This window comes from Cynoglossus semilaevis, chromosome 14, assembly GCF_000523025.1.
Source record: "Cynoglossus semilaevis isolate Cse_v1.0 chromosome 14, Cse_v1.0, whole genome shotgun sequence".
Classification (NCBI taxonomy): domain Eukaryota; kingdom Metazoa; phylum Chordata; class Actinopteri; order Pleuronectiformes; family Cynoglossidae; genus Cynoglossus; species Cynoglossus semilaevis.
In genome coordinates this window covers 8,779,004-8,794,474 of record NC_024320.1, presented here as the reverse complement: position 1 = coordinate 8,794,474, position 15,471 = coordinate 8,779,004, and the positions used below count along the sequence as shown (strand labels likewise).

Genomic DNA, 15,471 nt, shown 5'->3' with positions numbered 1-15,471 from the left:
AACCAAGGAACAACAACTCCTGTTTCTCTATGAGCTAAAACCGCTGATTTTTCCATGGATTTGTTTGTATTTAGAGTAGAAGCACACACTGAGGGAAAAGTGAAGGTTCCTATTAATCCAGAGTGATGTTTATGGGCTCTGACTGTTCTAATGAAGAACATCCATTAAACCCAGGTCACAGTTCCATGATGAATTCACTCCTGTTATATATTAATGTCTGATGCTGATTACATTAAAAAAAGAAGTGACCCTGACCCTGACCCTGTCCAGGAGAGTCGTTAGAACAGAGTCGATACAGCTGACTCTGACTCTGACTCTGACCTGGTCCAGTTCAGCAGTTGACTGTGGCTGTGACTCTGTTCTGCAGGTTCGCTGGGAACATGGAGCGACAGCAGGCAGATAACCTGCTGAAATCCCACAGCAGTGGAACCTATCTGATCAGAGAGAGAACGGCCGAGGCTGAGAGGTTCGCCATCAGCATCAAGTGAGTGTGAACGTCCAGCCAGGCTTCTGTAGTTTACACAGCCTGTCTGACCATCGGACGTGATGTGGGATTACAGATTAGGATTAGAGTAGCATATTAGAAGTGAAAAAAAAAACCCAAATAAGTCTGAGGTCAAAGTCAGGTTGAATGGTTTTCAATTCTCTTCCAAATGTTAAAACTTTTAACCAGACCACCTAAAAGTCCATGATCGAAATGTATTTTCTTTAAAGTAAATCAAACCAACAGTAAGAAATAAATTAAATTAAAATTATTTAGTGTGTTGTGAGTTGATGTTATAGCATAATTTATATACATAATTCAAATACACTAACAATAAAACAAAAAAAACCTTTTCTTTATTGTTATGGGATCAGTAGTCTGCTCTGTGGTTAGACAGGTTTGTTCTGACGACAAGAGGACAAGGTCAGACTTTTCTGTTTCAGGTTCAACGACGAGGTGAAGCACATTAAAGTGATAGAGAAAGACAGTTGGATCCACATCACCGAGGCCAAGAAGTTTGAGAGTCTGCTGGTGAGTGGGCAGAACCTCAGAACCAACATAGAACCACCACAGAATCACCACAGAACCACCACAGAACCACCACAGAACCTCAGAACTACTGCAGACACACAACACAAGCACAAAAGTCAAGAAGTAAAGGAACCAAAGAATCGCTGAATCAGTACACAGCAACAGAACAACACAAAGTCACAGAACCACAATCACAGAACCTCAGAACCAAAAACAAGTCGAGCATTGAAGCCAGAATAGGAACAAAAGAAAAAATGTTTGTCTTGTGTGTTTTTGTGCGTGTGTGTGTCAATCAACAGGAGCTGGTAGAATATTATCAGATCCACTCTCTAAAGGAGAGCTTCAAACTGCTGGACACCACACTGAGGTATCCATACAAGTCCAGAGAACGGTCTCTGACTCGGACCAGTACACGGTCTCCAGGTAACGCTGACCCTTCATGGTTATTATTTTAGATTTTATTTTATTATTATTATTATTTTTAATAAGTCAGCTCAATATGAGATAGACACACAGATCAGAACAGACATACGGATCAAAGTCCATAGAAAAAACAGTGATTTTAGCTCACAGACCAAAGTCCATAGAGAAAATCAGTGATTTTAGCTCTAATATACAGTATATATATATATGTTTTCCATCTGACTTCAGCTCTCTACTCTATAACCTAATAGCCTTTATTTCCTCCTCCTCTTCTTCTTCTTCTTCTTCTTTGTCTTCCTGTTCGCAACTCAGCAGCCTCCTCCTGCGCCTCCTACAACTTCTCCTTCCTCAGTCCACAAGGCCTGAACTTCTCCTCCTCTCCCAGCTCAGCTCCTTTTTGGTCAGGTACTGTTTCTTCTCCTCTTTCTCTTCTCACCATCCTCATCCTCCTGCTGCCTCTCCTTCTCTAAGGCTTCATCCATTATGAATGTTTGAGCAGACCTGACGCCGCCGACCTCATTACTGACTCTCTGTGGAACTATTTTCATTAGTGGAACTTTTTCAGTTCCTCCCAGAACGACAGCCGCTCATTAAATGAAGAAAAGAAACCAATTTTCTCCCCCTTAACGAACGGATGTGTCTGTTCTCAGCGCGGCTCATTTGTGACCGTGTTGAACAGTAAAGTGTCGACACTTCCTCTGTTTCTGCATCGGTACTAATTACTGCTAATATGTTCACCCTGACCTTTCGTGCTACTCCTGTTCACAGATTCTAATTTCATCTTTAATTTAGAGGCAGAGGAGAACAACCTCATTCTTCTTCCTCCTCTGTGATTTCAAATAATGAGCAGCGAGTGTGTTTGTGTTGGATCGGTTCCAGTGTTCACTCCTCGGGTGGTCAGTACCGCTGTGGCTCGGTACAACTTTGCAGCCAGAGACATGAGGGAACTGTCCCTGCGAGAAGGCGACGTGGTGAAGATCTACAGTAAGATCGGAGGAGACCAGGGCTGGTGGAAGGGGGAGACCAATGGACGAGTGAGTGATGTCGACGAACCAACGGGAAACACACACACACACACACACAGACTTACTTACATGGACTCCCTCTCTGAATATGACTCTGACTCTGTCTCTGTCCCTGACCTTGTCTCTTTAACTCTGTCTCCATCCCTGTCTCTGTCTCTGGCTGTGTCTGTCTGACTGCTAACACCTCAGCCTTCTTCTACTTCATGAACTGGGGTCATTGCCTAGCAACAGTTCAGGTACTATTTACAGTAGCCGAGAGGTGGAGAAACGGTGCGGTCTCTGAATAAAACCCTGTTCTTCACACAAACACAGTAAAAGGTTTTTTTTAATATAAACCTTCATTTATTATAGAGCGAAAATAAAAATAACATCTTGAAGTGCCTCCGTAAATAAGTATGTCTGTAGAACATCATCAGTTCCTGAGAGAAGAACAGTCAGACCTGAACCACCTGAACCCTCAGACAGGTCTTCTCAGAGTCCTGTGTCCACCTGTCAGCTGGACTTTCTTGTCTCTTTTCAATTAACACTCCAAACACCAAACAACCATTTACTCAACAACAGAACCTGAGTGGTTTAGCTCAAGCGTCACCTCTCCTGTATAGTTCTAGAACCCTCAGTCGCAGGAACCATTTCCCAGAGCCAAACAGTACTTGTTTCTAGTGTCTGTCTGTGTTGTAGCTGTGGTCCAAGTCCAGTAACGATCAGACAAATCAGTCCGTTAGTAGAACTGTACATACTGCTACTGGTACCACCACTTAGAATACAGTGGACAACTGTTGTAGAGAAGTTTTTTTTTATTTTCACCTTGGATCTTAACAACAACAGTTTCATAAAAAATTTTTAAAAAAAAGTTGTGAGTGTCTGATGATGGCATCTCTTCCTCCAGGTCTTTTAAACTATTTCCTGGTTCTGGTCCAGGGTTCTAACCTCCAGCTTCCTGTTTCAGATCGGATGGTTTCCTTCCACCTACGTGGATGAAGAAGGAGTTCAGTGAAGCTGCAGATCTTCTCAGCTCCTCTATCAGAAACCTCCTTCTACCTGCTGTTCTCAGAGAAAACAACTCCTCCAGGAACCATGAGGAGAAACCAAACTTTCTTTCCTTGTTGCTGAGGGAGTTTTTAATGATGCATCAGAGTTGTTTTTGTTTCTGTCCTGGTTCTTTTGGGTTTTTCTTGCCTTCACTGAAGTGAAGCTGCAGCAGAAAAACAACCAAAGCTTTACCTTTACTGCAGAAGAAAACCCCAAATGCTCCTCCTGTGGTTTGATGCAGGTGGTGAAATAATTGTACAGTACAGATAATTTATTGAACAGAGAATATTATCATGAGGATTGATTATTGTGGGGAACTGGATTTTAGCCTTGAAAATCAAATCGAAAAAAAAGGACAAAAATTTAGAGTGAGGTTTTTTTTGCCTTAGTTGCCATGGTGACACCTTATAGGCTCACACCATTGTTGGTTGGGAATCAAACACACACACACATACAGTCAGAGGGGACGACCCATGTACAGTTCTGTGCCTTTTGAAGCGGATCGTTGTTTTTGTCCAGAACCTTGACGTCAGTCCCAGTGTTTTTGGACTCACAGATGAGACACTGGACATGGTGAAGACAGAGGAGACAGCCATGACAGAGGAGACAGTGAGGACATTTGGGACATTGAGGACAAAGACTGGTCTGCAACATAATTTCTGAGCATCAGACAGAAGATGCTGAAGTGTTCCAGACATTTCTCAGAAGCCGTTTTTACTCAAGTCAATTTTCTAACAGCAACACAAACAACATGATGACTTGGGCTGTCACTCTTTTCAAAGTATGAATAATGTTGGTTTTTTGTTTAGTGAGAACAAGGTGATTTGAATTTGAAGCACATTTGAATTTTTTTAATCTTATTGGCCGATCACAAAAGTCTTAGTCTTAAAATTATTTTGATCTTTTTTGATAAAAGTGACAGCATCAAAGTCCACAGTGATGTCAGTGACCACAGACTAATGTGAACTCCCCTTTGACCTAACATCACTGATTTTTTTTCTATGTACTTTGGTCTGTGAGCTTCAGTCACTGTTTTTCGTAATGTAATTCGTCATGGGAGAGTGAGTTGTTTAAGTTTTAAAAATGTCCAATAATTGGATACATGACACCTATGACAAGATGACAATATCAGTTTCCCATACCAAAGTCCACAGTAAAAATCAGTGATTTTAGCTCATAGAGGTTGGCGCAGGTATTGATCAACTGCTGCCTCAATCACTAACTTCTAATGTTATTTGGAGAACTCAAATTGCTTAGTTCAGGTTTACTTCAGTGACACTAACTGACCACTTGAGGCAGCAGTGGACAGTAAAGTCTGTGAGCTAAAATCACTAATTTTCTTTATGGACTTTGGTCTGAGCTAAAATCACTGATTTTCTCTATGGACTTTGGTCTGAGCTAAAATCACTGATTTTCTCTATGGACTTTGGTCTGTGAGCTAAAATCACTGATTTTCTCTCGGACCACAGTCTCTGTACTGGTAATGTGCTCGGTGATTAGAGATGCATTCTGTAATAACAAAGGGAAGCATCAGCAAATTCTCTACTCTGTCTTATTCAGCTGTTGGAAACCGTCTTGTTCTAATGTTTGTTTTTTTGCACAGAGCCGATGTGATTAATTGTTAGTTGTAAGAACTGGATCATTTATTGCTTGTGTTTTTTTAATTATTTAATGCCAATCTCAGCCATGATTGAACTCGTACTCTGCCTTATTTTTTTACAGGTAATTTTGCAGATGATGAGATGATTCTTTTACTTTATTATTAGTAAAATCTACACAGGTGTCAAACCCGGTATTTTGGTGCTTATTATAAAAAAATTAAGAGTAATAGAGGAGGAAAAAGAAAAATGGAGGTTTCATCTGAAGGAGAAAACGATCATGACATAAGTTCACAGAAGGAACCTTTAATCCTACCTGGATTTATTTTTACTTTTCTGTCTGAAGTGTTCAGTGTGTCCATTTACTTCCAGTCTGAGGGTTGTGTTTGGGTCCTTTTTACTTTAGTGCTACAGGTTTAAATAATTTCCCTTTAGTAATAATTATGACTGAAATGTAGAAAAATTATTTGTAAGTGTAAGAAATAATAACAACACTAGTGGGCGCTCTACTCTGGTGTTTGTTGAGATAATATTCAATATTTCTTTGGTTGATGAAAATTTTATTAAATCTCATCTCGTGATGACATCAGAAACTTTGCCCAAACACTAAATTCAAATTTGAATTTTTCAAAATATGCCATCATCATAGAACAGAATTAACTTAAAATAATTTCACTTTATGAACTCAATGTCTGATTCGTCTTCTGTTTTATTTATTTTAATTTGTTTGTTTCACTGGTCTCTTCCTCTATCTCTTTGACCTTTGACCTTTGACTCAAATTGAGTACCATTGGTCTGAGTGTGAAGTACTGTGCACTCACTGAACACTTCAGCTCTTCTCACACTGTCACATGTTCCACTGGAGGTTTCGTCTTTATTTTCCAAACTCTTCACTGTCAACGCGTGAGCTTTTTTATTCACAATCATTCTGAAAAAAGTCAAGAAAAGGGACTGGGAGGGATAATGGGGTGGGCGGGGCCTGTTCGCTGTTGATGTAGTGGACTTTAAACCCATTGCATGTAGCTGTTGATATGTCGACTTCCTGTATGTACATCCTCAGAGAAAACTTCATTGTGTACATTTTTTATTTTAAAAATATTTCCAGATGAGGTCTATCATGAAATAAATATTTCTCTTTTGTTTTAAAATAAGGAACATGTTTTTTCAGTTTCCAGTTTCCAGTCTTTAATTAACATTGCTAACTGTTTGATCTTTTCTGGCAGGAAACATCCACAGTGTTATTTTGTGACTTAACTGTTGAAAACTCTCTCTTCAGATTGACCTCTGTGGACCTGAGGTAAAATCTCTGATCATTTCTAGGTCAGGTGTAGTAGTAAAAATCTTAAATTTTCTCTATGGACTTTGGTCCGAGCTAAAAATCACTGATTTTCTCTATGGACTTTTGTCTGAGGTAATATCATTGATTTTCTCTATGGACTTCTGTATTGTCAGTCAGACCGCGTAGCCGTAGGCCTTGTTATATTCCACTGCTGTCATTTTTACCGGCGTGTTGTTGCCATTGCTGTTGTCCCATGACGATGGTTGTGTTTTTATATCGGTCTCAGCTCTGACCACTGGACTGTAGAACCCCTGGTGGTGCTGACTGTTACAGCGGCTCGTGTGGCGGCTGACGGGGCGACTCTGAGGCGGTGCAACATCTTCCCTGTTTGAAAACAGAGCAGAACAGGTTTGCCTTCACTCTACTGCTTTAACACCTGAAGTTGAAGTTTCACTGTGAAATACCTTATGTCATTAGAAAACTCCTTCTCATGGTGCCACCTGCTGCTCAGCTTCCAGTAGATCAGACTGATGAAGACCAGCAGGATGAAGATAAGGAGCAGGGAACCAACCACGATGCCAACGATCACTGCTGAGCTGTTTGGAGCTGAGAAAAACATTACATTTTTTTTAAACAGAGACATTTTCTCTTGACCTATTTTTAGCTTCATTTTAATAACAATGTGCTAATGGTTAACATGCTATTTTCTGGGATAATCCTGGTTTGATGTTGACGTAAACCAATGATGGTCAACTTTTGTTGTTTACCTTAACTAATTGTTAGTGTCTTTGTAAAATTCTGGGGATTCTTTAACAATGACACTGATGAGAGGAAACCAAGTGAAGAGAACATTTACAAACAGTGATTTTTTTTTAACTTTTTCTATTTTTTATTTTACATCTCTCCCTGTCACCCTCAACTAGTTTAAGTATTTCCCCGTAGTTGTATCATATTTAATTGTGGGTGTCCTTGTAAGTGTTAAACTTATTTTACCCAAAATTGTGCCCACATTTTTAGCAACTTTTTCTTAGCTTTGTGCTAAATGTAACTTTACTGCTTACTTTTAGCTTTTCCTGTGCTTGTTTCCGAAACATCATACGATATTATTTTATGTAATCTTTTTACCCCAGCTATCAGAACAATCGCTGTCCTTCCTGTAGAGGATTGTTATGATTTACAGGTTAAGTGAATGAATTAGTTTTTGTTCAGATTAAATCCTTTTTCTTTTTTTTCAGCCTGCTATTCCTGGATGTAGGTGTGTTGCCATGCAACAGGACAGAAGGAAGAACCTGTTCAAAGTCAAATACATTCAGCAGCAGATAAGTGTCTGCCTTTTCCACTACGTGTTGCTGGTTTAATCACTTTTATAATCACTTTCATTCTGCTGTCATAATTAAACTGTCTTTTGCTTTTTGTTTAAGTCATTCGTTTCCTCTTCACTGCTGTAGCCTTCACCATAAAGTCCAGGGTCTCTGTGGTTTAAATTGGTTCTTTCTGGAGATAAATGTCTCAGATTTATCGGCGTTCTTGTTGAATACGGTGGTAAATACATTCATGTGCACATGCACACGTGTACGCTTCCTCACGTGTCATGGCTCTCAGGTTGATCCTGCAGCGCTCGGCTCCCACAGCATTGTTCACCTCACAGAAGTAAAACCCTGCAGAGCTCAGAGTGAGGTTTGTGATTTTCAGCTCACCACTGACACTGTCTGGGAGAAAACACACACGCAAACAAGTGTGAGCACACACACTGCAGTCCACGTGCAACGTGACTCAGAGAACACACAGGGATGTTCAACAATGAAGACAGATTTTCACAGGTTTTAAAAGGATGATTTTGACCTGTGTTCACCCATAATTTATTTATTTATATTTTCTTTCAGACTGCTCCTCCCAGGTCCTTCACTGCAGATTGTCTTCCTCCAACTCCTCCTATCTCCAACCTCCTCCATTTTTGGATTCTCATATTGACAAATTGTTCACTACTGACTCTTCTGTACCACATTTCACAGAGAGAATCGAGGTTTTTAGCTCCAAGAGATATTACAGTTGTGCATCGACAAATATGTTGATAACACTTTTTTTTTCTTTGACTCCACTGTTTAAAATCCTTTGTTTAGATTGACCTAACCACAAGAGGCAGAAGTGAACAATCAGCTCTGTGTTTTTCAGTGCCAAATCACTGATTTTCTCTATGGACTTTGGTCTGAGCTAAAATCACTGATTTTCTCTATGGACTTTGGTATAATGTGAAGCCTCAAGAAATGATGTTCTGTATCATGGCCAGAAGTGTTCAAAAACAGGTAATACAACAAACACATGCAACGTCCTCTTTGGTTGTGCAGTATCATGGTGACATCAGCAGAGGTCAGACTTACTCTGCTTGGCAGTGACAGGAAGTTGTACTCCACCTTCTCTCCTCCATGAATATTTCAAGGGGGATGAGCCTGTGTTAGAGTGACACTGCAGCGCTGCAGCCCTTCCGACCCACGGGTCTCCCTCCAGCCAACACTGGGGTTCAGAGGGTTTCACTGAGAACACACATACACCGACAGAGAACATCAGCATACTCTCTTCATCTTCATCCTCATTTTAATAATTCTTATCCTCATCATTATCCCCATTAATTCCATCATCATCATCAACATCATATGTATTCTCATGGTCTTCATCTTAATCACTGCCATCTTGATTATCCACTTGCTCTTCATCGTCTTCATCGATTCTCAGAACTGTCCTGCCCAGCCTCCTGGAATTTGGGGGGTGGGGGGTGGACCCCTGTTCAAGCCCATTGTCACAGCTATTATGACAGTGAGTGATGTCACAGTCAGACCCAGGCAGCCTCACACGAGGACTCCCTGCTTATTCACCAGGCAGGACAAATGGAGAAGCCCATGGTTATTCATGAGAGCCTGCACTTCCTGTGTTGTCCAGCAGGTTTACGTCAGCTCAGTCCCAGGTTCAAATCTAATTATGGTGCAGGGTTCTGCTGTTTCCACAGGAGGAGATTTCATCTCCAACGCTGCCTGCGTTTTCATCCTGACAGAGCCGAGCGATGATGCAAATCCTGAGAAATCCTTCTGCTCCATCCACTCAGTCGTTCCAAGGATGGGAGGAAATGAATGGGAGTTGATCAAAAGGAGGTGAGGATAAGTGGAACAGTGCCACAGCTTCAGGTCCAGATCCCTGACACCAGTTGGTGATGATGATGAAATGGCTTTAGTCTGAGCTGCAGGAAGAAGAATCTGGAACCAATGTGGTTTTATAGAATGTTTCTATCCATAAATAAAGGCTAAGAGTTCAGACTAAGAAGAGAATTATTTTAACAACAAAGAAAGACGATGTTTTATACCCTGGGGGAAACTCACAAGACTTATTTCTCAGTAGAAGATGGTTTTAAATCATCAACCTTTGGGCTAAGAACCCAGCGCACTTCCACTGCAGCACCCCACTAATAGGAACACAGACCAGATCTAGACTGATTTGAATCTATAAAAGTCTAGAAGACAAGAGACTGAAACTAACCAGTCTGAGATTAGGAATAGTCAGAACTGGAACTTAATCCATTCCAGACTAAGTCCAGATCATGATTCAGTCCATGGATACAAGAAGAAATTCTCTGTTATTTCTGTATCCTGATTTGACTTTTGAATTAAAACCATTTAAATGTTTTTTTTATGTTGACCACACCGTCATTTGCACGTCTTAGAATTAGGAGGTCACTAGTTCAATTTCCGGCTCCATCTGCAGCTCTTTTTCTATGGAGTTCTCATGTTCTCACATTGTTCGTTTTCCCCCAGGTCCTCCCATTCCCTCCCACAGCCCAACAACATAAAGACTGATCACTCCAAACTGACCGTAGGTGTGAATGATGATATGAATTTGAGATTTTATTAATCCCATACTGGGGAAATTCTTGTGTTAACAGCAGATCTCCTGCAACAGGCTTTGAATTCACCCTTAGAGAGTTCTTGGTTTGATTCCCAGAGGAACCACATAGAATCACGGTGTGGTTCCTCTGGGAATCAAACCAAGAACTCTCTAAGGGTGAATTCAAAAATTACCTGCTAGCAGTGGGATTCAACCCCCCCAAAGACACTGAATGTGAGTTTGAATGCTTGGCTGTCCCTAGATGTGACCCCAATCTCAGTTCTTACCCAGAACCATCAGAGTCACCTTCCTTGTGTCCACCCCAGGTGCTTTCTTCACTTTACACTGGTAGGTGGCGCTGTGAGCAGGGGTCAGAGCAGCGATGGAGAGTGAAGCGTCGCCCTGAGAAGGATCTGTCACTGTGAAGCTCAGACCTTTGCCAAGAACCTGGTCATGGGTGTACGTGATTCCTCCAGAGAAGGAGAGGAGCTGGAATTCAGAGGAGGCTTCATCGTTTTTTTTTATCGTTAGAACAGAACGGAACTAAACACATAAATAAATGTCTGATATCAGATTGTAAAAATGTTTTTGTCTTTTTTAGGAAACTGGAAAATAATGAGGAGAAATGTTGAGTTTTGACAAAGGTCTGGGAGGAGGACTGAACAAAAACTGGAGGAGAAACTGAACCACATCTGTGAGCCCTGTCTGAGAGCAGGAGCTGTGGTCCAGCCAAAGAACATAAGGAACTAGGAACATAACAGGTATAGTACCGTGAACATTTGCAGTTTACTCCGCTACATTTACTTGAGTACGTTTTTTCAAAATAAAATACTTCTAGATGTCGTTTTAAATCACTATACTTTTCACTAGATTTATGAAGAAGAAGCAGTACTCTTACTCTGCTACATTAGGCTATACTGAGCTCGTTAATTTGATCAGAAATACTGGATAAAGCTTTAGCTGTCCAGTATCCAGTTCTCCATTCAGCCATGATCAAGTGTCTCTACTTTTATTTTGTCAGAGAGAGACTTCCGCCTAAGAAACTACCACATGACTATGTTTAACCAATGAAACGTAGCCCTTGCCGTGCAGTCTCGTAACGTGATCATGCTCAATCTCAGCGGCGGGACGGGTTAGTTTAGTGGCTACAGCTGTCGATATCCACAGTCAGCAAAAAATGGTAGAATCAACGGTCGGTAATGCAGACGAAGACGAGGAGGCACACGCCTGGCCTCATGTTGAAAGCATGTTCAGTTTACAAACAGTACGGAACAGCAGTTACACCATGCGGTGTCTTCCGTGTCTCCCAAAACAAACATATATATTATAGATATTTTAGCATTTAAAAACTTAACGTCTAACCTGAGCAAATGTTGCGGTAAGTTTGACCTAAAATCTTTTTTTAAGTTATTTTGTAAATATGTATTTTTTAAGTATTCTTTTATGTATTATTACATATTAGTAAGTACTTGAGTTTACCTTAAGATTATTTTAAGGTATTTAATTAATTTGTTTTTATTTTATTATGTTAACTCTCCTCTCTGTAATTTTATCTAATTAAATGTTCATTAAAAACTTTTACTAAGTACTTTTTTACTCTCAAGTAATTATTTTTTCTATTTTGTGTATTTTTGTCATTGGATGACTACTCTTTACTTCTACTTGAGTAATATTATTCTACAGTACTGTAGGATTGTTGAATACGGTGGTAAATACATTCGTGTGCACATGCTCACGTGCACGCTCCCTCACGTGTCTTGGCTTAACAGTACTTTTACTTGAGTACAATTTTTGGCTACTCTACTCACCTCTGAACATTTGTTACCAGGAGCATTAAATACCAGGAACTTTCCTCACCATTTGGTCCTTGTGGGTGGAGTCTGGACTCAGGGCAGACCACTCCACGTCCAAATCTCCAGAGTCAACTCTGAGAGAACTCCTGTACTTGCAGCCCAGGACTACACTGTCACCTTCTGCCTTGAGGACTGTCTGTGGACCAGTGGAGACCACCTGCAAACCCCCAGCTCCTGTAAGTCCTGCGAATGGTGACAGTAACAGAAAAGGTTGAACAAAAATGTGCTTTAACTCCTATTATTATTAGTAAAAATATTACTGAAAAATAACAACCTAAAATAAAATAACAGGACATTCACTGGTCTCTATCAAAAAAACTTATCCAGAGTAGAACTTTGTTTCTGTAAAATCATTTTTGTATAGAAATGAAAGAATAATCACATTCAATTTAGACTAATAGAGGGATAAGAGTCGTTTCTCCATCAAATTCATCTGGGATGAAGCTTCTCCACATGGATCTCTTAGCTCCATGGAAACTCAGGAGGAACAGCTGACACCACTGAGGATTGAAGAGGAGCAACAGAAACTAAGGAACCTCTGAGGTCTGGAGGAGACCTGGGAACCAGAGTGCGTTCTTGATTTCTGAACTAAACACAAGTGAGTAATACATGATAAGTGAGTTCAGATGTGACATGTTATTAAAATAGTCAGTGAGAAAAACAGTATATATCCGAAAACAAAGTGAAAGTTGGGGTTTATGTGTGTGTGTGTGTTTGTGTGTGTGTGTCGTTCCCACCTGTACTCAGCAGAACCACAGTGTGTACCAGGAACCCAACGGTGCACAGACGACGGCTCGGTTTTAACATGATGATGACGATCTGGAGGAAGGATGATGAAGAAAAAAACTCGTCTACAAAAACAGCAGTGAACATGTGACTGTTAAAGGTACAGTACAACATTTATCTGAGTGTGGAAGTAAAAAAAAGACACACACACACACAAAAATGTCTGCAAACACAAACTCACAGCAACAGTGAAACGTCGATTGTCACCCTCTCATCCTCCCACTCTTACTCCTCCCACTCCTCCTCCTCCTCTATGTTTCTTCCACAGTAAAACAAAGCCTACACACACACACCTGTTCTACCAGTTCACCCACTCATTCTCCTGATTACACTTCAACACCCTATATTCAGGCTATGTCGTACATTGAAGTCATAATAATAATAATAATAATAAATTTTATTTAAAAAGCGCCTTTTAGGACACTCAAGGACACTTTACATCAAATAATAAAACAGATAATAATTTAAAACAGGGCATAGAAATAAAATAAAGAACAGATAATAATTTAAAACAGGGCATAGAAACATGTTTAAAATCAGTGATCTTCTCAGACTGGACTTTTCTCTGTTTCTTCGTTTTTTGTTTTTTCTTTACCTTTAATGTTTAACTGAGCAGAGATCACAGCTCGACCAGGTTCTCCATCGTACATCTTGGTGACTTCTACTGCCCTTCTGTCAAAGAGTGAAAGCCTTAACATGTATTCAAAGATTGTCTACATTTAACATCAACATAAAACGTTAGCCAGGGAGGTGCCAATATTTAGCCTTGTTACCCAGAAATGTAGCAAAAGACAGACAAAGACGGCCTGCTAAATATTAGCCAAATATAAATGAAAGAGACAGTGATTAAAAAAAAAAAAAAATTAATATTCAGAATCATTAAACGTGTACTTTCTATATATACACAATATGAAGCTTAGATGTGGTGAAATGTCATAGGCATAGCTAAAAGTTAGCCAAATATAGCTGAAAAGGTAACTTAGCCAAAACTACCAGTCGGTCAGTTAGCCACATTATAGCTTTGCAGCCGTTTTAGTTAAAGTGGACAAATAGTTAGCTAAGGACAAATGAGCTAATGTATAGACAAATTGATAGAAAAGCATGAGTCATTTTGTAGAGATGACAAACATCACTCTCTGAGGTTGGTGGGTTGGTTTCCACTTGGAACTCACGGCTGCAGGTGCAGCTCCTCCTTCATTTCTCTGATTTCTCAGGTGGCAACTGCTGTAGTTTCTGATAATAAAGAAGACAAAGAGAGGACAGAATGTCTCAGGTGTCAGTTTCTGCTGCTGAGGCTGCTGCTGCTGCTGCTAAGGCTGAGCAACACCCACTGAGGTCTTAAGATGTTATTGGCCAGATTCATTAATGGTTAGGGAAATAAAAAGACCAGTGAGAGGAAGATCACAGTCAAGTCTGTGTCTAGGAACAAATTTGTTTTATTAGAATGGAAACTTCAAACTGAGTAGTTTATATGACATTTTCAGTCATCGTTTTATTTTGGTAAGAATATATACAATATTTGTTCTTATTTTTCTCCTGACTAATTTTATAGAGAATTCTGGATTTGTTGCTAATTCTGATATAAGTCTCAGTGAGTGAGTGGGTAAGTGGATGGGTGAGTGTGTGGGTGGGTGAATGGAAAGGTGGGTGAGTCAGTGAGTGAGTAAGTGGGTGGGTGAGAGTTAGTGAAATAATGGGTGAGTGAGTGAATGGAAAGGTGAGTGGGTGAGTCAGTTGGTTGTGTGGGTGACCGAGTGAATGAGTGAGTAGGTGAGAGTTAGTGAGTTAGTGGGTGAGTGTTTAGTATGGTAAAGCCATACCATACTAAACTGTCCCTTAAACGTTAGTTCTGCAGATGTTTTCAGGGTTTTTAAACTGCCTGGTCAGTCTTTATAACAGTCTGTCACTAACTAACAATGACAAACTTGACTACAACAACAACAACAGCAGCTATGACTTATAATGCTACACCAACGACTCAGGCGGTGACAACAACGCCAACGATGAAAAAGCAGGCAACAAAGAGCAACAACATCACTGATGTCATTGTCTGCTGTCTTCAGTCTGACATGCGAGTGTGTAATCATGGATTCTTTCTCTCTCCCTCTCTTTCTCTCCATCAGCTCCTGTTGTTTTCAGTTTGGACAGTTTTCATCAACACTTCTCTCTTCGGCTCCATCCTGACCCAGTTGGCAGGAAATCCCTCGCCTAGATTCCAGCAACAAAAGCTTGTGAGTCTTGGACAGAAGAAGTTTAACATCTGTGTGATGAAATATTCATTTAAATCTGAGCTGTTAACGACTCAGGCTCTGAATCAGATCCAGGACATAAAATTAGTCAAAGGGAGGATTTGGACATTTGTAGAATTATTATTCTACCACAGGAAAAAGTCCCAAGATAAATCAGTCCTAAGCTGTTATGGAGTAAATGAGTGGAATTTTTTACATAACTCACAAAAAGCTGAAGACATGGCATGGATGGAAACAGTCATTATTTTGGGTTTTAGACAGTCTGTAGCTGTCAGTGGTCTTCACAGTCTGATTCCCCTCTTCATCATCTTCCATACATTTTCAAAAGAAGACAGATTCATTAG

The 15,471-nt window shown here is 40.2% G+C and overlaps 2 protein-coding genes across 16 annotated transcripts in view; one reads left to right on the top strand and one right to left on the bottom strand.

Moving 5' to 3' along the window:
• vav2 (vav 2 guanine nucleotide exchange factor) overlaps positions 1–6,238 on the top strand; it is a 97,897-nt gene extending 91,659 nt beyond the window's left edge. For 7 of the 15 annotated variants that reach the window (XM_025062803.1, XM_025062806.1, XM_025062804.1 and 4 more), the window contains 6 exons: positions 368–484; positions 928–1,015; positions 1,315–1,438; positions 1,751–1,843; positions 2,318–2,472; positions 3,410–6,238. In XM_025062803.1, the coding sequence (XP_024918571.1) occupies positions 368–484; positions 928–1,015; positions 1,315–1,438; positions 1,751–1,843; positions 2,318–2,472; positions 3,410–3,457 (625 nt within the window). In that variant the 3' untranslated portion in view covers positions 3,458–6,238. The remainder of the gene's footprint in view (positions 1–367; positions 485–927; positions 1,016–1,314; positions 1,439–1,750; positions 1,844–2,317; positions 2,473–3,409) is intronic. The other 8 variants (XM_017038567.2, XM_017038568.2, XM_008324920.3 and 5 more) reach the window with 3 other exon arrangements.
• LOC103389501 (coxsackievirus and adenovirus receptor homolog) lies at positions 4,412–13,528 on the bottom strand. The gene is made up of 8 exons (XM_025062034.1): positions 13,474–13,528; positions 12,858–12,943; positions 12,097–12,327; positions 10,527–10,728; positions 8,748–8,900; positions 7,956–8,078; positions 6,834–6,975; positions 4,412–6,753 (listed from the first exon to the last, which is right to left on the bottom strand). The coding sequence occupies exons 1-8, from the start codon at positions 13,526–13,528 to the stop codon at positions 6,543–6,545; spliced, it is 1,203 nt and encodes a 400-aa protein (XP_024917802.1). The 3' UTR covers positions 4,412–6,542.
• Between the last annotated feature and the right edge of the window lie 1,943 nt (positions 13,529–15,471).

Excerpts from the sequence above, each read along its gene's own strand:
- LOC103389501 (XM_025062034.1), bottom strand. The coding sequence starts at position 13,528 with ATGTACGATGGAGAACCTGGTCGAGCTGTGATCTCTGCTCAGTTAAAC. Across the intron at positions 12,328-12,857 it reads TGTGCACCGTTGGGTTCCTG|GAGTTAAAGCACATTTTTGT; the intron begins GTACACACTGTG and ends TAATAATAATAG. Across the intron at positions 6,754-6,833 it reads GAGTTTTCTAATGACATAAG|GGAAGATGTTGCACCGCCTC; the intron begins GTATTTCACAGT and ends GTTTTCAAACAG.